Below are 23,873 nucleotides of genomic sequence, written 5' to 3' on the forward strand. Positions count from 1 at the left end.
TCTGCGGATCCTGAACTCTTCCAATCGTGTTTAGCAGTTGATGGCAGATGGAATGTGGCTTTGGGGTCCCCTGGACCAAGAAGCGAATCTCACTTAATTGTGTGTATTGCATGGTGTGTGTGGGGGCGGGGTGGGAAAGGCATCTGACCTCATTGAGCTCCCCCCTTCCTAATTGTTGTCGAAATTATTCACCGAGAAAATTTATGAAATGCCTGCAGAGAGCACATGATCAACCCTATCAGTGATAATTCCCTTTATAGGACTGGCTTTACCGCAGCCAGCTTTCTCTGGAGCTCACAAGGACACGACGGCCAAGTTGTTCACTGATGAACAAACAGTAAGAGGAATCCTTCCAGGCACTGTAGGTGTCAAAGCACAGATTGGATGCTATTGGGGAATACTGAGAGTCATGTGTTGATGAGGACTGGGCCAGCTCCTCTCTGAGGCCCTGTTTAATCCTGTGAAGCTCTGAGCTGATGAACTTCTTCATTGTCAGGAGCCACCACCTTCTTGCTGCCTCCAGCCTATCTCACCATGGCTCTGAGGGGTCCTCTGTACGCACCCTGCCTAGAGGTGCCTGTGACTTACCTCAGGCCACACGGTCAGTTCTGCCTCCGAGGCCAGCCAGCAGCCATGTTGGCTGCTCACAACCCCAGATAAACCGGCTCTCAGGATATGTGATGAGAAGGTTGCTCTTTCTAAACTAGCCATATAACTTTTCTTCCCAGGACCTCCGTGGTCACAATTGCTGACCCTACTTTTCATCACTGTCTCAGGGCATGGAGCTTTGGGTCACCACTAGAAATGGTGTCAAAAAAGATAAGCTTCTTTTCACACACCTCTGGCAAAGTTATTTCTCTACTCCACTATTCGCTATTCACTTTGAAGGAAAGCTTGCATACTGTATGCAAGGATTGGATTCCTCGGGTGCGTTTGATGAATGATCTGCTTTATACAACCTTGGATGATTCTTGGTGTGCCAGGGAAATGTGAATGCCGCCTCTCCCTATTTTAGCTTCCAGACAATCTTTATTAATCCTCATTGAGACCAATGCGAAGTGAGTTTCTTCCTTCCCACCTTATCTTTCTGTCTCTTTCTCTCTTTTTTAAGTTACTATACTTAAAAGTGTTCAGAACATGGTTCTGTTATATCATTGACCTTGAAGTACTTTTTTAAGTGTATTTATTTTGAGAGAGAGAGAGAGAGAGCAAGAGCGGGGAGAGGGCCAGAGAGGGAGAGGGAGAATCCCAAGCAGGCTCCAAGTTCAACACAGAGCCCAACTTGGGGCTCGAGCTCATGAGCACAAGCTCACAACCAGAGCTGAAATCAGGAGTTCAACAGTCAACCAACTGAGCCACCCAGGCACCCCTCACCTCGAGGTATTTTGAGCCTAGTGGGGAGAAGCAAAGAAAGTAAAGAATAATGTGGGGAGATGTGGGGAGATGTAGGGAGTGTGGAAGCTGTCTTAGAAAGAAAAACATACGTTATGATTAGGAGTTCAGAGTAGCTCTCTTAGGTTTGATAATGAAGCAGCATTTAAGGAGCTTGGGGTTTGGAAGGCCCCGTTGGGCTCCAGCCTTGTTCTGACCTGTGCTGACTGGAGAGCAGTAACTTTGCCTCTCCCAGATACCCACCAACTTTTACTGCTGTGTTGAGGATTGAGTGAAATAATAATATATGTGGAGCACACAGCTTGGCCCACCATTAAGTTGCCCTTAAAAATGGTAGCTTTTGCTATTATTTCAGTGAATAATAACAATAATATTTATATGGCCAATGGTGAAGAAAGAACTCAAGGGAAAAAACCAAGCATCATGTCAGGACTTTTTTTTTTTTTTTTTTAAATACAATAGAGCATTTGTACTTACAGAAGAATCATCTGGCAGCAGCCTATAATTTTGATGAATTAGGGATCTCCACTTGAAAGATAATAAACCATGTTAAGCAATAGCCCACACTGTTTAGCAAATCGGGATACGGGATTATGTAATAGTCGAGCTCCTACAACTTGACCACTCTGAAACATAAATAAAGATTATCCATCTGTAATTGTGTAACTGCACTCAAACCTTCCCCCACCCCTTTAAAGATGTTCTATTGTTTGGATCTTTAACCTGCATTTAAACTTAAATCAGAGGGGGAAAAAAATGATACTGCGTGGAATGGTTGAAACAATCACGACTAACATTTGCCGAACACTCACTCTGAGAGAGCCGTTATCTTGCTTAATCCTCACAACAATCCAGTGAGGCAGGAACTTGTCATGATTTTCATTTTACAGACGAGGACTCTGAAGCATGGAGATGTTACCTAACTTATCCAGGGCCACCCTGCTAGTGGGGAGCCATCTGTCTCTGGGATACCTGCTTCAGGCTACAACACCTGACTGCCTCTCTAAATCTATTACAGTGGTCCTCATCAGGGTTGATTGTACCCACCCCCCAGGGGACCATTTGGCAATGCTTGGAGACATTTTTGGTTGTCATGGCTGGGGAGGTGTCCCCCCTGGCATCTAGTGGATAGAGATCAAGGATGCTTCTGAACAACATAAAGTGCACAGGGATCCCTACAGCATCCCTTACAGCAAAGAGTTACCCGGCCTAAAATGTTGGTAGTACTGAGGGCAAGCAATCCTGGTTTTTCTTAAACCACATGAAATTAAAAGAAGCTCTACTTTGGCAACCTCTGTAATATGGTAAGTTATTTTATAATACAGTAAAACCTCCGTTTGCAAGCATAATTCATTCTGGAAACATGCTTGTAATCCAAAGCACTCATCTATCAAAGTGAATTTCAAGAGCCATTGGTTCAGCTGTGGTCCTGTGACATCTGGCATTGTGTACAACTCGTACTGCGAGAGATCGCTCATTTATCAAGTTAAAATTTATTAGAAATGTTTGCTTCCCTTGCAGAACACTCGCAGGACAAGTTACTCGCAATCCAGGGTTTTACCATAGTTCCATCCGATCCAGGTTCAAGCCCTTACGTGTGCCAGAATCGTATTGTTCTTATATAATCACTTCTTGTAGAAAGCAGTGATGACCTCTTCAATATTGAGATGATTGTTCTCAGCCTCTTTAGGTAAATGAGGAGCAGTGAATGTTACAACTGCTTTAAGAGCTAAATGGAGACGATTCCGATGCTGACATTTAACAAGATGTGTTCAACTTGCTAATTCACTGGCATAAAAAGAATATAGCCTCCCATAAACATGCCTTTGCTTTTAGGATTCCATAACCTCCATCTCTGATGGTGCTTACACCTCTTTCCTGGTAAAGTGGCAGGAGTGGGGAAGAAAATGCTCAATACGTTTAAAAAAGATGCCCAAGTTCACAAGTGTTTTTCTGATTCTCTAGCCGTAGCCCTATTACATCGTCTGAGCTTTCTGTTTCCTGATTTTCCCCTCTGGTCATGAGCCTGGTTCTTGTTTTAATTAAAACACAAGCTCTATATTGGTTCAAAAAAAGCAACTAGAACTTCTTTGCCTTTACCTAATGAGACAAAACCCAGAAGGCAATCAAATTATTTTGAAGTTACCCAGACTCAAAAATAACATTCATCCTTTCCAAAATGCAGGGTTTAAACTAACTACAGGCTCGTCTCCCTGCCATGTCCAAGGAGAGAGCATTGCACATTCCCTGCAGGTCTGTGAAGGAGATGATAGGGCTTTTCTGTCTCTGCAAAAGGGTTTGCAGATTTCTTTCTTCATTCCTGCAGAAGCCAGATGCTTCTCCTGAAAAAGAAAAATGCACTGGGATATTATTTTACCACAGACTTCTTAGTAGCCACGGTGTATTTATTTTATTAAGAAAGGCCAATTTGCAGGGCACCTGGGCTGCTCAGTCGGTTAAGTATCCAACTTCAGCTCAGGTCACCATCTCAAAGTTCATGAGTTCGAGCCCCACATCGGGCTCTGTGCTGACAGCTCAGAGCCTGGAGCCTACTTCGGATTCGGTGTGTCCCTCTTTCTCTGCCCCTCCCCTGCTCATACTGTGTGTGTGTGTGTGTCTCTCTCTCTCAAAAATAAATAAATATTAAAAAATTAAGAAAAAAAAAAGAAAGGCCAATTTGCTATTCTTCCAGATAGTATATTATACACAGAACAGAACAAAGCAGAGGCCGAACTGTAGATCTTGTGAGGAGCATCCCTCCCAGCCCTGAGACACGGGCTCTGCCATGTACCACACTCCACTCTGTGAGTCAGGGGTCTTGTTAAAGATTCCTATCAACTCTGCGGGGCAGGCCCTGTTTCAATACCCAGTCTGGCACTTGAAAAAAAAAAATTGACCCTTCGAGAAAGTGTATGACTTTCACAACGTTATGGATAAGTAAGTGGCAGGGTCAGGATTTAAATACAGAACTATGTGACCACGTTACTCTTCCCCTTCTGAGCGACCTGGTGGAGTAGAGACTCCGGACCAGTCCATAAAATGCCATCACTATCCTCCGTCGGTACTGATGCAGTTGCAAATAGCTGCTTGGAAGTAATGGGGTTGGTATATATTCCAAATAAAATAAAACGAGTGAAAGAGAATGTAGGCAAACCTCTTAATTTTACTGCATGTCTGCTTTCCCATCTGTAACATGATAATTATCATCTCTACCTATTGCCCTGGACTTTATGGAGAAAATACGAGATTTTATATATGTATGTGTGCAAATACATGCCCACATATTTATATAATACACACATACCTATTTGCATACCTGTGTGTGCGTATGGACATACACATACACATGTAAATATACTCCCGGACATGCACACAGACAGAAGTGAGGACACACTCTGTTCCTCCGCAGGAAGCTTTGCCACCTTTCTGTACCATTGTGAATACAATGGGTGAAAGATGACATTTTTTTGACAGTCTGTTTTTTGTGCAAGCCACATGAGAACATAATGAATAAATTCCATTCCACCTCACTCTAACCTTTGACCCAAGCCCTTGAAGCCTAGACTAATAGCACAGAATGATATGGATTCATTTTCCTTGAGTGACTGAGCCACAGTGTGGTAGGAAAATAACTTCTTCTGGTAAACAAGTCTCCTCTTAGTGGATTCTCACATTTTTCCAACCTTGCACTACAATGCCTGCCCCTGTCTGGTTTGTGTGCACCACTTTTTATTCAATGCAATCCACTGACACTTCCGAGATTTCATTACATTTCCACAAAGCCATGTGCTGTGGTGGGAGGCCCCAAGAAAGGGCACATAGAGCTTATCAAGTGGACTCAAGCAGAGAGTTGATTGGATCAAGAATATAAGTTTTGCCTTGAGTTTAGGAGTGAAAAGGAGTGTAAAGCTAATCAAGGTAAAGAGAACCTGGCTTGCCCCTCCTCTCTAGCAAGAAATCTACCTGAGCGAGATCCTAATATACTTTCTTGTGTGCTCCCCTACAAGGTTGCCAAGATTCTCACATGGCCTCTGGCCACCTCCGTCCCTTCTTCACTGTCCCGTCTATCAGCCCTGCCCTTCCTAGCAGTTGCCTGGTTGCCTGCTCTTATCTTCTTAGTGTGTCCCAGTATGATCGACTTTTATCGGGTGTTCACATGTTCTTTCTGCAAATGTCTTGTATTCAAGTCTGCATTACCTTTCATTCCTTCCTCCTGTGGTGCCCGTTATCAAAAACCTCATGCCTTGTTCTACTATCCTGTGTCGTCTGTGTTCTCTTGTTTCGGTAACACCTGCCAGGAAAGGAATTAGGAATAATCTAGTCCAGACAAGATGAACGATGTGTTCATGTCCCATAGGTAGTATAAGAGCCCAAGACCAGAACCTGGGGACCCAGACTTAACATCTTGGATTCCATACCCCTTCCTGAGAATGTGGAGAGCAGCCTTATAGATAGAATGATTTCCAAGAATGAACAACTGCCAGATTTTTTCTTTTGCTCTTCTCTTACTCTGCAGATAGCCCTAAAATGTCTTATCTTGCTTATGAGTTATAGCACATATTAGATTGGCAATGCAGATTATTCACACAAACTATTTACCTTTTATGTACTAGATTTAGTGGTGATCTACTCAACAACATGTATTAAACAGTTACAGTGTTCCAAGAGCAGTTCTAAGCTCGGGTGAATGACACAGACCGGATCGATGTTCTTAGAGTTTCCAGGACCCTTTAATAATAATTGAGCATATTATGAAATGTCCAGTTGAATCCATAGAAGGTCAGATTTAATTACAATATCAAACTCTGTTCTTGACGGCCTTTATATTTTTGTGGTGATTGATAATTGGCTCACAATTGAAACTAGACCATCACTGAGGCTGAACAAGTATTATAGCCAGCCCTGTGTCCTACTGCAAGTTAAATTTCTTTTGCAATTTTTTTGTGACTTGGAATTTTTGCCTCAATAGTTGCCGTTGCTTTGGCTTCACTTCCACATGCTCATTTTGTATACTTGTTAATGTAAGTAATGGCTAGCATTTATTGAACACTTAGTATGTATCAGACACTCTTACCTAGGCTTTACATTATTAAATTCATCGTCTTCACAGCATGCTCTTGATATAAGCACCGTTATTACCCTGCTTTACAGGTGAAGAAACTGGTAGGCAGAGGTTAAGTAACTAATATGAATTATCTGGAAAATGGTGAAGCCAGGATATAACATGGATGGTCTGGCTGCAGAAACCATATATGTAACCCCTGTGTTGAAAATGACTGCTGCTGGGCTTGTTGGTTACCTGTGGTTGGCTCAGTTCATTGAGGTCTCTTCTCATCCATGATCACTTGTCCTCACAAAGGGGGACCACTCATTGCTGTGATATCTCACCACACTTGCCAATGTGGACCTTCATCTTTTGCCTAACTACACATATGAGCAATATAATGCTGTATGTGGTAAACTCTTAAAATGGGCAAAACAGTTACTGAATTTTCCCAAATACCAGCTACAAAATATGTCTTAGCGTAAAATAATTTGATTATCTTTTTAAATTTTTTTTAATGTTTATTTGTTTTTGAGAGACAGAGAGAGACAGAGCGTGAGTGGGGGAGGGGCAGAGAGAGAAGGAGACGCAGAATCTGAAGCAGGCTCCAGGCTCCGAGCTGTCAGCACAGAGCCTGATGCAGGGCCAACCATGAAGTAGGACACTTAACTGACTGAGCCAGCCAGGCACCCCAAGAATTTGATTATTATTAATTTTAAAAAAAACCCTCTCAATAGAATAAAAACAAGGAACAAGAACAAAAATCAAATGCATTTGAAAAGAGGATCATTTGTAATAATTTTCTTTCACAAAGCCTAAATGATAGAAGGTATTTAAAGCCGTCTGGGATGAATGTATGAAAACATAGATCGCCAGTATTTGTACTATGTAGAGGTGGTCGTTAAGACTGTGGGCATCTGTATGGCCACCTGTGAAACATGGAATGTGGAAGGAATAACATTCCGAGAACGGAACTGCGTAGAAGTATGTCCCACATGGGACGAGGGAAAAGAGGCTTCTATGAAAGAGACTGGGAAATCGTTTTCAGAAGTACACGAGGAATGCTAAGGGATCTTAAAAGGGAGAGAGGTATCTAATGAATTTAAAGGAGCAAGGGGTAAATAGCAGGGATTGGGTCATGATAAAAAAAGAGAATGGTTGGATTTTCCAGTTAAGACCCATTGAAGGGCATAGTAAGAGCAGGGCCTTTGGGGGTAGTGAACAGAAGCCATGTTGTGGTGGCTAGAAGAGCAAATGTAAGAGATGAGGGAGGAGAGAAGAGAACCACAGCAATTCTTGAAAAAAAGATGGCAGTGAACACAAGAGCAAGAAAGGCCATGATTCACTGAGGAGGCAGCATGTCTTCAGGTGGCAGAGCTGCTTGTTTGTCAGAGGAGAGAGCTGATGTCGAGAGGGTGACTGACAAGATGGAGGGACGAGGGATGATGGCAGAGCCAGAGACCTGAAGGGATGGGAGGGGAAGAGACAGGAGCACAAGTGGAGGGCTAGTGGCGAAGAGGTGGACTGTTAATGCCACATCCTCTGTGGGGAAGGCATGAAGTCAGGACACACCTTCCTCAATTGGAAGGGCAGGCCACTGGAGAGGAGTTCCAGACTTCAGGAAAATACTACATTTCTGAAAACCTCGCTTCAGGGTGTGTCTGCTTTCACTGCCAGCTTTGCGTGCACACACAGTTGCTGTTTCACTGGGTGTGTATTGAGATGCCTGCCTGAATTTTGGAAAGCTTTGTGAGAAATCATGAATTTCAGGATGGTTGTTTGGATGACTGGCTTAATTGTTTCTTTTGGAAACTTAATGAGACCTTAGCTGTTTAAAAGTCTCTAGCTTCAAAAGGTGTTTGGGATTTTAGTTCTTTTATTCTTTCCCTGTGGCTCATTACCGCTTGAGTAATGTCTGCATGTTCACCCAACTGGCTCCAGCTTTCAGGAGTAAGGGCCAAAGCCTTTCAGTCTTGAACAATATCTAGGATGGTCAGAGATCCTTATGGCTTGGTGTAGAAATCACGCACTATTATGAATCCCATGCACGCTCAAACTGTTTTGCATGGCTGAGTGACAAAATTGACTGGCTCAGGCAGGGATGTGTAGGATTGTCTTGTGTCATATCAACTCGAGTTCGCAAAGAAATGTTTCAGTGTCGGCCCTTGGCCATGGACTCTCATAAAGGAGGAAAGACCAAAGAGAAGTTAAATAATGTGCTGGGGCAGGCTGGGCTCTCCTTTCCAGTCCAGCTCAACCCCGTCTTCTGTCTCTAAAATTCCCACATCTGGATCAACTGAGCTTCAAAGTCAGGAGGGCAATGAAGATGATGAGGGAAGGGCTGTGTGCACAGGTGGAAAACAGGTTAGGGAGAAGAGACAAAAACATTCAACATCGTTTCACGGCTTGTAAACTGACTTCACTTGTATTATCCACATATGATTATCTGTGTTCTATAAATAAAGAAAGCAAACCCCAGAGATATGAAATGACTGGTTTGTCCAGAACCTCAGTTAATAAATACCAGAACCTGGGGCACCTGGCGGGGTCAGTCAGTTAAGCATCTGACTTCAGCTCACGTCATGGTCTCGCAGTTCATGAATTCGAGCGCCCCATGGGGCTCTAGCTCAGACCCCACTTTGGATCCTCTGTTTCCTCCTCTCTCTTCCACTCCCCTGCTTGTGTGCCCTTGCTCTCTGTCTCAAAAATAAACATTTAAAAACTAAACAAATACCAGAACTGGGGCTTGAATCTGCATCTTCTGGATCCAGATCCATTGTTCTTTATACAGAAGGCTAAGGCATCAGCCAGTACCCATACTGTTAATCTATTAGAGGTGTGTTTTTTTCTTTTAAATATACCATAATTTCATGGCTAGACTTGTAATAATGAGGGATTTTTTAGGAAGATGAGGGCTATATAACTATTAACTATTACTGTTACTGTTTTTATTATTGCCACTAAAATCATGATTACATAGGGGAATTCATTTTATTCAAGTTCAGTAAGTACCCACTATCTTTGGTAAACACAATATTGTCCACACCCTCAGGAAGCAGAGAAAGCAGTGACATAAACATATAGGTGAAATATCATGGATGGATTCTGTAATGGATTTATGCCTAAATTATATATAAAGCAGTTGTTCCTAAATGTTAGCATGCATCAAAATCATCTAGTTGGCTTGTAAAAATACAGATTGCTGGGCTCTACCCTCAGAGTTTCTGGGGATGGGGCCCAAGACTGTGAATTCCTAACAACTTCCTAGATGGTGTCTGTGCCCCCGGTCCAGACACCACACTTTGAAAGCTGGAATCACTTCCATCTGGGAGTGTGGGAGAAGATTCTATAGAAGTGATTCCCAGGCCGATCTTGAAAAATTAAAAAAAGTTTGCCTAATGAACTGGGTGGAATAGCATTCCAGGTCGATGGAATGGCACGCCTAACAGTATAGACAGGTAGAACAGCAGATATGGCATCCCTAAGAAATTTCATATTGCCACAATCAAAAAAGAAGTGAACAATGGTAAGAGATAAGTCCGAGCTCATGGAAGGCTTCCTGTGCCATGCTGAGGCTTTGCCCTGTAGTCCGTGCAGAGCCACTGAAGGATGTGAAACAGAGAAGCACCTTAGTCAAATCTGCATTTTAGAAAGCCAGTTAATTGGAGTGCAAGTATGGAAGCATGGAAGAAATGCCCACTTACTACCTAAGTATGAAAGAACTCCTTTGAACAGCTGTAATATTCTGCCGGGGATCCATCAAATGTGTGTTTGTCTTGGTATTCCAGTCAAATAGTTAATAAGCCACTGTGTGCCACGTGTATATGCAAGTCAGAGACACCATCCGTTCCCTCAGGCAATTGTGGGAGCCAACACTAACATCGAGGAAACAGCAGAGCCCAAGGCAAGGCAGTATTTTACCAAGGGCAGTAAAGAGCAAGGTCATTTAGGGCTGAAGCAGTTAGCCAGGGTTTCATGCAGAAAGCACAGCGCAAGCTAGCCTTGCAGAAAGGCAGCTTTTCCCTGGCCAGAGGAAAGCTTTGCCAGCCAAGGTACAGAAGGTGGAACTAAACTTTGAATGCACACTGTATGCACACTGAAGAAGTGGAGGCAACTGGTCCACCTGTAGAAGGGGCTTTTCTTGAGACCTGGAAAGGAAGTTTGAATCACAAAGGCTATTTCTACGGGACTAACCTCTGGAAGATTTTTCGAAAAAGAACAAGAGTGACATAAAACCAGGAAACAACCATCTGCAACCCCCCTCTCTCTAATCACCCAAGGATAAAAGGCATCAAGGGAACAGAATATAAAGGCTGGGGTTGGGAGCAAGAGACAGGGAAGACACTTTGGACTTTGGTTCTGATAGGGCCAAAATGACAGTAGTTGTTGCCCAGGGAGTTGGCCGCTGTCCGGAGAATGAGGTGGCTTGGCTATCAGACAGCTCCTTCTAAAAGGCCATCTGTCCTTTGTACTGGGATGAAGGGCTGGGGAGCCCTCCCTTTTAGCTCCCAGATGGTAGGACAATGCACTCGTGCGAGAGAGACTTCCTGGGTCATTTGCTTATTCCCAAATGTGCAAATATGAAAATGTTTTCGCATGTTGGTTTTGTGAATTGTATGTTTCTCCGGCCACTCTTCCCATCGTGACCTGACCGTACAACATTCTCTTAAGCTTCATCTCCTATCCAGAGAGCAGCGTTTGTGCTTACTGAAACGAATACCCAAACTGATTCTGTTTCTTGTGTCTTTATAAAGGATGGTAAATTTGTTCACAGTGTAGATTGGAGTCTTTGCTGAATTTGACATTCCACATACCCTTACGGTTCCCCAAAACTTTGATTGTCTGGCCAACACATCACCCTTTTCTCAGATGGCTGTATTTGTAATTTTCATCACCAGGCACAGCACATGACTTTTTCCTCAAGGTCATTATTCCCAAAGAATTGAGACGTCACAGAAGTGACGTCACAGAAGTGACTTTCTGTACGCCAAGGGTGGAGAGACAGAGCTGCCGCGGGTAACACAGGTTGAGGTGGTGCGTGGGGCTCCGCGAGGTTCATCCTCTGCCTGTTGCTCAGTCCCCACACCATCCGGGCAGCCTGTGCTGCTCGAACTTAAATGTCATTATGTTAAAAGTTGCTGCACACTCAGGATCTTTGAGGTCACGTAGGAAGAGCTGGGGGTAGAGCTCATAATTCAGAGATTCTGATGTAGCCGACTTTGGGGTGAGAGGTGGCGGTTAGGATGCATGTGGCTGAAAATGCAGGAAGCCCCGCAGCCAGTTTAATCAAATATATATCATTAAGCCCCGTGAACAACCTTATTCAGTTTATCATTAACTCCATTTAAACACTAATCCATCTTTAGCTCCCTCTTTCTAAAATTTGCCTTGGGAGAAAAACAAAACAAGACAGAAGGAGCAAGGGTGAGACTTTGCCAAAGGGTGCTTTTGTGGGGCGCATGGCCATGGAAACAAAAGGCCCTGTTTTAATTGAATTGTAAACTGTGTAATTATTTAACCTGTACCAGCTGGTCTCAAGAAGCTACCGGATTCCTTAGAGAGCTTGTACTTGGCCAGGAACATAAGGCACCTTATTAGGAACAAGAAAAATGCCTTCTGTACCTATGTTACCCCCATCCCCCAAAGAACATACTGTAAAAGGGGAAAAATGCTTGAAGTTCAGTTTGGGTTCAAGAGACAGCCCTCCCTCTTTCTGAGTATGTGAGTGGATTGACTAGTAGCACCTGTAGTCTCTGAGGACTGGCCAACATAAACAGGATGTTATTGCATCAGACAGGTAGGAGTAATTTCTCTAATTGGTCATTTGAGATTTCATTTTTCACTTGCAAGACCTGCAGATTTAATTTGTTTGTGACATGCGGTTGGCAAATTGACAATACATACAACTGCCCCCTCCCTCTGTCTTGCTGTCCTGCCATCATGTGGAAAGCACTGGGGGGGTCTCCATGTAGACCCTTCGCTTCATCTGTCAACATCAAGCTCACTAGAGTACCTTCTTATTGACAAATGTACCCTAATTACACATTCCTCACTTGTAATGCTAGAATAATCCTAATGAGTTTCCCGTGATCATTTTTCTTTCAGATTAATTAAAGGTTTTTTTTCTCATTCCCCCCCCCCAAATTCTGAGTGAAGTCCTTTATCACACATTCTCATTCCCATAAGAACAGTATTCCCAAAGGTACAGAGCCAAATATTTGTAGGTAGCTGGATTTTATGAGTTAATGTATGATTGAAGATGGTCCTTTGATTAAAGAAATAGTTCATCCTATCTATTTTGTTTTAAAACATCCTTCTCTAAAGAAAGATTGATTGGCATCAGACAGAACCCCCGTAAATCAGAGCTATTGATTTTACATTTGTTTTAGCCCTTCTGGTTTTATGCCCCCTTATGTCGTAATTTGTTATCCTGATAGCTGGCCCCTGAGTCGGTGCCCGGTTGATCCCGGGGGCTGGTTTCTTTCAGTTTGGTCTAATCTATACATAAAACAGATTAGCTTCCAGACAGAGAACCAAGCTCCTCTTGCTCTTTATAACATCACCCCCTGTGTTTCCCACGGAGCTCACGGATGCCACACAGTAAAACCTCTGGCAAGTGGCGACATGAGGGACGTTGGTGTAGCCCAGAGAATATCAGCACAGGTGAGGCTCCTGGCTACCCTGGGTGCTGCAGGAAGCTGGGTGCTTCTCCCCTTGGCCCTTCACAATCGGACTCAAAACGCATGTATTCCAGACACCTTCCGGAAATTCCTCAAGGCCAGAAAATTCTTCCATCTTCCACAAGTCGCAGAAGCAACAAGAGAGAGAATGTCTGCCGGATACAGTTTGCATGTTAAAGCAGGGGTACATAGCCCTTCTTGATGTACATCTGCTTAGATGTATACAGATAGAGCTTGGGTCACTGCCAGATCACTGAGGAGCCCGTTGAGGATAAAATTAGACTTTTCTGGATCTACATGTTGTACTCAAGTGTCACTTCTTGTGCTTTGGTTTTTCTGGCCACTTGAATGAATGCAATGCTCTTGTTTTAAGTTGTTGTTTTATTCCCTTTCTCCTCCGGCTTCCCATCCAGTACTCGGTGACGTCGCTCAAGACCATCCCCGAACTGTGCCGAAGATGTGATGCGCAAAGCGAAGACAGATCAGGTAGGTCCCTCTCCTCATCCCTCTCCTTCTCCTGACTCCGAGAGAGCGGAGGGCTCCAGGAAGCTGCCTCCCCCTCCCACAACTTGCCCCTGCTTTCTGTCTTTCCTTTACAGCTTCTCCCTTCACCCCCCTACGCACACTCCCTCAACGAACAGATGTTAGGTCACCCTCCACAGGCTAACAGGACAGGGAGGCCCTAATGAGGACTCGGCTGTCTACAAATCAACGTAGGCCGTCATCTGGACAGCTCCAAACCACAGTATACGCGGCAATTTACTGAAAACCCGAGAAACCATTGGTGACAAAACATAATGATGGAGGCGCCAATGAAAAAATGTTGGATGCGTTTACTACCCATATGGCAAGGACCAGCTTGGGGGATGGTGCTTTGCCAGAATCTGAAACCCTATCAGGGATGCGACATGATAGGATCTGCAAGAAGGCATACTGTAACAGTTAAGATTAAAGCAAAGCTTTGGAGTTTAATAGTGTAAACTAAACAGAGAATTATGGCATACAGATGAAAACCAGCTGGTTGACCTTTTCTCCTTGCACACACCCCCACCCCTGACCAAAAAAAAAAAAAAAAAAAATACATTCAGGGTTGTTTTTCCCTCTGTAAATCAAATTAAGTTTCTCTCCTTTTCTCTCCATGATGGGCGAAAATGAAAAAAAAAAAAAAAAAAAAAAAAAAGGATGTTGATGGAAATGATACAATGGCATTAAACTAAGAAAGGATGTTTATTATTTTTTGAAGTAATTGCCCTAAGGTACCACCATTGATCGTGCCAAGCTCACCTCCTCTGATAGTAGCTAGGATCCTGAGAACCATGGGGAATGGAAGGTTCCAGATAATCCTCAGATGATGTGTATCAGGTTTCATAGAGGACCCTTACCTGTATAGCTACTGGAATTCTAGGCCTTTCTTACCGAAGACTTGCCCAAAGCTAATCTACTTTTTTCCTGGACAGCTTGTTTACTTTGGAGACTTTGCTTAGAGGAGATGGGACAAATAGTCTTTCTAGGTTTGTTTATCTCTGTTTTTTGTGTGAGTGAAAGTAATACTTCAATGTTTGGGTCAGAAACGCAGAGGATAGTTCTACATTCGCATAAAAGTCTTCATTTACCTTCAGAGTTTTGGGTTTTTCTTTATCTTTTTCCTTTTAATTTCAAACAATGTCAAGTTTCTGGCGGGTTCAACAAAGGCTCTAGCCATGAGGCTTTTAAAGATGTGCCTCCTTACAAGCCATCGCCAGGCTCCAAGGTTGGATTGCTGACTGTGGGCAGTGACTTGAGTCCAAGTTAGGGTTCAGTGACTTATCACCCATATGACGTACAGCCTCAAACTGATTGTCAACAAAATAAAGAAGAAGCTTGTTCTGCCAACGTTACCAGGTGTTGTTAGGATTAGAGTTAGGTGAGGTATCTGAAGTTACTGTTTCTGTGCTAGCTACTGTTGTAAGCCCTTTCCTCACATTAGCTCTGTTAATCCTAAAATCCCCATGGGTGGAGTACGTAGAATGCCAATGCTGTAGGTGGGTAAACTGAGGCACAGCAGAGAAGTTAAATATCTTGCCTGCAGTCACGTAGCAGTTAAGTTGCAGAGCTGGGATTCAAACAGCAGCAAGTGTACCTCTCGAGTGGGTTCTTTTTCCATCGCGTAGGCTTCCTCTCAAATAGCTTGACTTAGTGGCATTAATTTAATTTTAGGATATTATCCTTTCAAAACTTTCAAAATCAGCATTTTTGCCTCATAGACTGTGGTGAACTGCTCTTCTCTGTTTAATAGCTATTCTTGCTTACTGAGGTAAGTGCATTAACCAAAGCCGTTAAAGATCATTTTTCCTGGGGCTGATTCACTCCACTTTCTCCAGGTCACGTGTCTTCCCACCTCTTGCGCAATAGGTGATGTTGGATATTTCTGCTCTGGTTGAGAAGGAGGCCAGTTTCAAGTGTCAAAGCTTTTAGACTTCACCCAGGGCAAAGACCCAGTGCTCAAGGTCCTCGGCAGTAGTTAGACCTGACAGGAAATGGACGTATGTGGGCAAGACTCAGGCCTTTTACTAGCATCCCATGTAGGCCTCACTGGGAGGCTGCGAAACTACTTTCTCCCAGAGCAAGAGTGATCCTAGAGAAAGAACATATAGAAAAATCCATCTATCCGTAGCATCACTGTAGATAATCTGTGAGCTCCTTTGAAAGGAATATCAACATAGTAAAGAGTTTTCACAGCTAGTTTTTGAAAGCATTGAGGCATTCTCAGTTCCAAGGGTATCCAGATATGGAAGTACCACCTCCTTATACCCCTCCACTCTTGCTCATATCAACTACCCACGAGGATTTGGCTCCAGGAGGCCTTGCACATGTCTACCTTTATGGTAATCTTTTCAAACAGACGGCAGTCGAAGGCACACTGGCCTCTGAAAAGAGTCCACCCCTTCTTTTGGATGGGGCAGCCTCTGGGGAGACTCTTCCCCAAACCTCTCCTCGCTTAGAATACACTCCACCTGATCAAGGCTCTTTTGAAAACCATTTTTGCACAAACAAGTCCTTGACCAGGTGTTCTCGGACCCATTTGTCCTTTTTATTTATTCATTCAGCAAATAATTGAATACTTTTTGTCATTGACACTCAGGACATGGGAACAAGTAAGATGTAGACAAGGCCCCCGTTCTCACAATGTTTACATTCCGGGGAGTGGCAAGAAGGGAAGCAAACGAATTAATACCAGATCATTTCACACAGTGGTAAGAGGGGACGAAGCAATGTGATAGAGTAACTTGTAGGAGTTGGAGGAGGGCACTTGGTGGGGCAGGGGAGAGGGGAGGGTCTGGGAGTGTTAATAAAAGACCCGGCCAGAGATAACCAGTGCAGATTGTTGAAGGCAGAGGAGCTATATAGCAAGTGCGAAGTCCCTATGCCAGGAATGAGCCTCGCATGTATGAGGAAGAAAAAGAAAACCAGAGTAGCTGCAGCAGGGTGATCGAAATGAAGATGAGGTCTGGGAGATGGTCAGAGTCAGACTCTGTAGGGCTCTATTGATCGATCACGTACGCGGACTTCGGCTTTATGCTAAGTGCTACGGAAAGCACCACCAGCAGGATTTCAATTTTTCTAAAATCTTGTGACTTGGAAAGAAGCCTCGGTGTGTAGAATCCTAACTCTCAACAGAAGGAACCCAAAACCTATCTGGTCTGATAGACCGCGCAAGTGAACATGCAGGTAATACAGTAAATGAGTAAAATGTGGACAGTTGATGAATACGGATAAAAGGTACACAGGTGTTCTTTGTACTGATTCTTTTTAACTTTCATAAATGTATTTACAAATGAGAAAAATTAATGGCTTACAAATAAAAAGTTTTTTAAAAGGCCAAAAACCAAAATCATGTGGTCCAAAGCCCATCGACGGGGATCCTCATTATCCTTCCTGCTCATTCGAATGACAGAGAGCTCACGGTCCCATGGGGCTGCCCATCCATAAAGGCTCATTGTTTACTTTCAGCCCAAATAAGCATCCCTGAAATTCCATCCCTCAGTCCTGGTTCTTGTTTTGGATCCATGGAGAAGGGCCACCCCTCCTGGACAAGGTGCCAAGGGTTTAGAGATGGCAGGCCCTCCGGGTCTTGTCTTCTCCAGGTTGAAGTTTCCCTCCAGAGTTTTAAGCGTGTCCTGCTCATTCTTGTTGTCTCGCAGATGACTGCAAATTACCAGCACCCTCCTTTAAATTGAGCACCCTGGGGTGGCTCCACGTGTGGTCTGATGAGAGCCTGTCAGCCCCACGGTCAGCCTGCCAAGACTCACCACCCAACTCCCCTGCCTTCCCAAGTGAGCTGCAGAGACAACACACATGCCTGTCCTTTCTGCCTTTTCCTCTCAAGGAGCCGGAACATCAGAAGAGCCTGCTGGTGGCCTTGGAAGCCCTTCCATGAGACATACAGCCTAGAGCTCACCACCCCCCCACCATCCCTAGACCCTGGTGCAGCCCCATGGTGGGCATTGAGAAAGGTGAATGGCAAAGTGTTGTCAGAGGCTTGGGGCGGCGCCCCACTCACTTCCACTAGCTCTCTGATGGGCATGACCGTGTCCTAGAGGTGCCCTTCTGTTAGCCGAGGACTTCGATTCCTGTTGAAATATACAGTTTCCTCTGCCAGGAATAATATTTCAAACTATCTTCCATCAGTTACACTGCACTGTGACTGAGCTTCAGATTTTTGCAAGAAAAGAAGTTTGAAAAGCTGTGTGAAGGTACTGGAGGTCCCACAACAAGGTCGGAGGGAGGTGAAGTACTAGAAATTGCACCCTTCAGGACAGACTTGGCCTCTCTTTGGAGCTCCTTGGTGCTGTTGAGAGATCCACGTTATTTCTTAGGTGTTCAGTGTCCCAGGTCCTCCATAAGCAGCTTATTTGTCCTCAGGATAATTCTCTGAGGGAAGACCATTATTATGCCCAATTTAATGGCGAGGAAACTGAGGCTCATAGAGCATAAATAATTTTCCCAAAATTCTGGACCTGGCAGGTGCCTTTGAAACCAGCTCTGACTCCAGAGCCCTATGAAGTTGAGTCAACTGAGCAGGAATTTTCATCCCAGGAGCCATGGGTGGCTACTGGTGTGAAACAAGGATTAGCAGCAAGGAAGTTACGTGTGAAAACTTGCACCTGGGAAATGAAGTTATTGGTGAAACATTTGCACGTATCCTCCGCTTAATCCCTGCTGCTCATGAAGGAAAAGAGGACAGCACAAGGCAGTGAGTGTTAACTCTGCCGTACAGTTTTCTCCAGATGATGAGTAATGTATGTCGACATATGGTGTTCAAATCAGACATACTCAGTTTCATTGACTTGGAGTTTTCTTTAACTGATTGGACATTCAAATGCACACAGGTTTCAATTCATGGTGCTTTCAGTGTCTTGTGATTCTTTCCAAATACGCATGTGCTAAGCCCATTGGATAATTTTCTCATGAAAGAAGGCAGATAAATATTAATGCTGCTCTGCATCTGAGAACTGAGAATGCACCGAGGAGAGAAAACTCAGTTATGTAACAGTAATAAATGGCCCTGGGATGTGTTTGACAACAGACTCTGAGAGAAATTAAAATTTTTTTATTGTTTTATTTTTGAGAGAGACAGGCGGAGTGTAAGCGGGGGAGGGGCAGACAGTGAGAGAGAGAGAGAGAGAGAGAGAGAGAGTGAGAGAGAGAGAGACAGAATCTGAAGCAGGCTTCAGGCTCTGAGCTGTCAGCACAGAGCCCGACGCGGGGCTCGAACTCACAAACCACAAGATCATGACCTGAGCTGAAGTCTGGACACTCAACCGACTGAGTCATCCATGCACCCCAATTCTGAAAGAATTTTAAACCCTACATAATATGGACTACAATTTACATTACAGGGAGCAAAGGAAAGCCTTTCTTTTTAAACTTCAAATCTGGTAGGTACTTAGTAAAAAGCACTGTGGTTGTATATTTAAACGCATTGCACATTTGCTATAGTTTTAGCCTCTCTGAGAGCAGATTTTGTGACAAACGCCATACCTTAGAAAATATTTGGTTTTCATGGCACCTGGGTGTCTCAGTAGGTTGAGCATCCAACTCTTTATTCTGGCTCAGGTCATGATCCCAGGGTCCTGGTCTTGAGCCCTGCATTGGGCTCCACACTGAGCATGGAGCTTCTTACCATTCTCTCTCTCCCTCCCCATGTGCCCCTCTCCTCAGCGTGTGCTCTCTTTCTCTCTCTCTCTAAAATTAAAAAAAAAAAAAAAAGTGGGGGGAACGCCTGGGTGGCTTAGTCGATTAAGCGTCTGACTTCTGCCTAGGTCACTATCTCATGATTCGTGAGTTCGAACCCTACATCTGGCTCTGTGCTGACAGCTCATAGCCTGGAGCCCGCTTCGGATTCTGTGTCTCCCTTTCTGTCTGCCCCTCCCCTGCTTATGCTCTATCTCTCTCTGTCTCTCAAAAATAAATAAATATTAAAAAAATAAATAAATAAAATAAGAAAATATGTGGTTTTTAAAGATTTTCAAGGATTTCAGCCAGCAGCAAAAAGAGTAAGTTGACATGAAATTTATCCCCCTGACCCTTCTGTAACGTAGCTGATGGTGCTAAATATATAACCCCTCTATCTTCAATTTTATTAAGGTTTAATGCTAAAAGCTTGTAAGTGAAGGTTGGTGGGGCAGTTTAAATTGGAAGGCCTGCTGATGACTGTATCTCATATGATATAATGCAAAATGGACTCCACAGAAGAGAGAAACACATTTTCTAAAATCTCAGTTAAGAAAACGAACACTTCAATCCAATATGGCAAAGAATCTAACAACTATGACAAAAATCTCAGTTATCTAACCACAGTAAAAATGTGCAAACAATAAGACATCTAGATGAGAATGTTAGTCAAGTAAAACAATTATTTTTCTTTTTCTTTACCAAAACTACACTTATAAAGGTGATATAATCCATTATGAAAAATGGAAGATAGGGGGGTGCCTGAGTGGCTCAGTTGGTTGAGCGTCCAACCCTTGATTTCAGCTCAAGGCATAATCCCAGGGTCTTGGGATCAAGCCCCAGGTCAGGCTCTGTGCTGATAGTGCAGGCCTGTTTGGGATTCTCTTTCCCCCTCTGCTCCTCCCCCCAGCTATGCTTGCTTTCTCTCTCTTTCTCTAAAAAGATAAAAAGAAAAAAAGTGGAAGGTAAAAACTACAACTAATCCTGCCACCAAAACAAAATGTCACTCTACATTTGTTTCTAGCCTTTCTTTTCCTGAGGTCTTGTTTTTGTACGGTTATAATCATAATGCAGGGAAATTTTTAGCTGCTGCTTTTTCCTGCTGCTACAGAATGGGCACGGCCATCGTTCTGAATGAAGCCCAAAACTTACCCATGAAAGTAGACCTGCCTCCCCATCCAGAGGGAGAGACCACCTCTGCCTTTAATCTGTTAACACTTAGCTTATGTTTCTGAGAGGAAGGGTGTAAGTCAGTGCGGGGAAAGATAGGAGCAGGGGGATGATGGAAAAGTTCAAAGTAAACCTCTGGTCATGTTGCAAATAACGAGTGGGGGCTAGAAGGAGCAGAGCTTAAATACATCACACACTTGCCCCGTCATCTCTTTCCATGAACATTTCTTATGTTTGCTTAGCCAGAGCTACAAATACCACAGCTCCCTAATAGCATTGTAGAATTAAGAAATGAGACCGAGGCGCCTGGGTGGCTCAGTCAGTTAAGCGTCCGACTCTTGATTTCGGCTCAGGTCATGATCTCATGGTTCATGCGTTCAAGCCCTGTGTCAGCCCAGAGCCTGCTTGGGATCCTGTCTCTTCCTCTCGCTCTCTGCCCCTCTCCCATTTGTGGGACTCTCTCTCTGAAAATAAATAAACTTAAAAAAGAAGAAAAGAAAGAAAGACAATGTTAAAGGGAAAGAAAACTTCGGGGAAGGGGTCTCCTCTCTCGTGTTTTGGTTTATTTTTTATTGAACTCTAAGAAACGTATCCCCCACCCTCTACATTGATAAAGAAATCTTGGTAGAAGTGAGTTCATGGAAGTCTGTGGGAAGGAAGGATGAAACTTTGGAAGTAGGGAGATAAGCATCCTTTAGGCGGGAAGGGAAAGAAGAAACTAAGAGATAAGGAAGAAGCGATACAGAAGCCTCCAGAGTGACTTGTACCTTGTGCGGCCTCCACAGTTCCATCCTCTCATAAGGGAGAGTGAGTGGTTTCCCTGTCCCGTCTTCCCAATCCAAGGCACAAGTGTGAGCATGTGCAATGGGGTTGGGGAGGGGTGTGGAGAATACCACTTTCAGGGCTTCATGGCACCTCTGAGAGCTGCCTACTTCTTGCTGAAAACATCCTTTTTGTCTCCCGAAACTAAATGTGCTCCATCTTCCCATTTAAAATGAGCCCTTTTGGGGTTTCTACGTGGCTCAGTCGGTTGAGAGTCCAACTTCAGCTCAGGTCGTGATCTCACGGTTTGTGGGTTTGGGCCCCGCAGTGGGCTTTGTGCTGACAGCTCAGAGTCTGCTTTGGATTCTCTGTCTCCCTCTCTGTCTGCCCCTCCCCTGCTCGCGCTCTCTCTCAAAAATAAATAAACATTAACAATTTTTAGGGGCACCTAGGTAGTTCACTGGGTTAAGTGTCCGACTTCAGCTCAGTTCATGATCTCATGGTTCATGAGTTTGAGCCCCATGTCGGGCTCTGTGTTGCCAGCTCAGAGCCTGAAGCCTGCTTCAGATTCTGGGTCTCTCTGTCTCTCTCTGCCCCTCCCCCGCTTGTGCTCTGTCAAGCTGTCTCTGTCTCAAAAAATGAATAAGCATTTTTAAAATGTATATATTTTTAATTTTAAATGAGCCTTCGTTATTCACATGCCTCCTTTGTGCTGACTCTTCCCCTAAAAAAAAAAAAAAAAAAAGGTCATAAAAGAAACTCAAGTCATAGACACAGAATCCTAGAGTCTCATAGTTGAAGGGTCCTCAGAGAGAGTCAAGTGTCACCTGCAAAAGTCCAACCCTTCCGGGGCATCTCACAGTGTGGCCCAGGGCCAGGACCACCACCCATCGGCATGACCTACAAGCTTGTTAGAAAGGCAGGCTCTCGGACCTTACCTCAGACTCTTGAATCAGGATCTGCATTTTTAAAAAATGTTTACTTATTTATTTATTTTGAGAGCACAAGATAGAGCAGAGAATGGGCAGAGAGAGAGGAAGAGAAAGAGAATCCCAAGGAGGTTCTGTGCTGTCAGCACAGAGCCCCACACGGGGCTTGGACCCAGTAGTGGTGGGATCATGACCTGAGCCAAAGTCCCACGAGAAGTGAGATCATGACCTGAGCCACCCAGGCACCCCTAAAAATTTTTTTTAATATATAATTTTGAGAAATTCTTAAAATACACATAAGGGTTGTTTTTTTTCCCCGTTGTTGACCATAATGCTTGTGAAGTACATGGCAAACTGCACCAGAAGACAGAACGCAGTAGCCCTCCTGTTCATTTATCCCGGGAAGAGCAACAGTATGTGCTTTGCTTAGTTTCGCTCCACCTGTCTGTTCCGAGGGCCATGAACTAAAACCTGTGGCCCAGGTGGGAGCTCTTGAGAACAGACTCCCGCCCCCCAATCAGGCGGGCTGTGGAGAGAAAGAGTATGCTGCAGGCCAGCACTGGGCCTTCCTCCCATTTCCCCTACCCCCTCCAGACCTTAAACAGTATCCTTTTCAAAATGGGGCCCGATTTCACAGACTCACCACTTGGCTTCTCAGGTAAGATAGAATTCATTTCGCTTTTAGCCAGAAAACAGTAGGGAATACCCTTATGGCCTGAAGACATAACCCCTTCTGTTTCTCTTTTTGGATCTAAAGCTATATTTCTAACGTAAGTACCTAGCTCCATTTTTAGAAATAAAATAATCGGGCATTTGGGGAGTCATCAGTTGGGGCTGGAGAGTAGGGGGTAGCATACGGATTTTCCAGCCACCACCCCTCCTCCATCTGCCTCCTCTTTCTCTGGAAAGAAAGCTCGCAGGAACCTGGTGTTCTTTGTCTTTGACTGTAGATCAGCACTGTAAAACATCGCCACCTTCAGTTAAAACTGGTGTGTGTCTGCACTTTGCAAAACCACACTGAGCTTCCTAACACTTTCCGGATACCACCCAGAGTAAGCTCTCCCTGGTTTCAGTGCTTCTTTGCTGGGTGAGCCTCTCCGCTGTCCCTTGACATGCATGTCTCTCTCTCCAATTCAGCACAGGAAGGGAGGGAAAGAAAGAAAGGAGCCTGGAAAATGGACCTGGAGTGAATGCAAGACTTAATGCACTCACGAGGTTTTGCTAATGGCAAAGTGAAGGTCAGCATACTTTTTACATGACAGAATAACTCTGAAACCATATACTTTCTTCAGACCCACCAACTCCTGTTCTGAAACGTAAACTGTACTTTTGAAGCTCAAAGTTTTAAACTTGTCAAAATATTGAGTGATTTCATGATAGAACATGCCTCTTTGGTGAAGCGACTTTCCTACCTAGTGTAGTAAGGGCTTGAGTATTAAATGAGTTTTCACAGAACAAAGGGATGGGTAGAGATAGGGCACAAATTTATAGGAGCAAGTCTTCACAGTCCTGGGAAGAGCTGGAAATAATGAAACATGAAACTGACCCTTTCAAGAGCTGCCTGATACCAACAGCCACTAGAAGTCGGAACTTTAGAAGCAAATCAGTGAATCTTTTCCAATAGTATTTTAATGTCTTAATGCGAATAGATCTTTGGTTGATATTTTTATAATAAGGACGTGC

General features: G+C 44.0%; 1 protein-coding gene across 5 annotated transcripts in view; it reads left to right on the forward strand.

Moving 5' to 3' along the window:
• Positions 1 to 23,873, forward strand: part of LOC102972582 (synuclein alpha interacting protein) — a 156,986-nt gene that overhangs the window by 81,454 nt on the left and 51,659 nt on the right. For all 5 annotated transcript variants that reach the window (XM_007086852.3, XM_015539623.2, XM_042982746.1 and 2 more), the window contains one exon: positions 13,530 to 13,602. In XM_007086852.3, the coding sequence (XP_007086914.1) occupies positions 13,530 to 13,602 (73 nt within the window). The remainder of the gene's footprint in view (positions 1 to 13,529; positions 13,603 to 23,873) is intronic.

Source organism: Panthera tigris, chromosome A1 (genome assembly GCF_018350195.1).
Source record: "Panthera tigris isolate Pti1 chromosome A1, P.tigris_Pti1_mat1.1, whole genome shotgun sequence".
NCBI classification, from domain to species: Eukaryota; Metazoa; Chordata; class Mammalia; order Carnivora; family Felidae; genus Panthera; species Panthera tigris.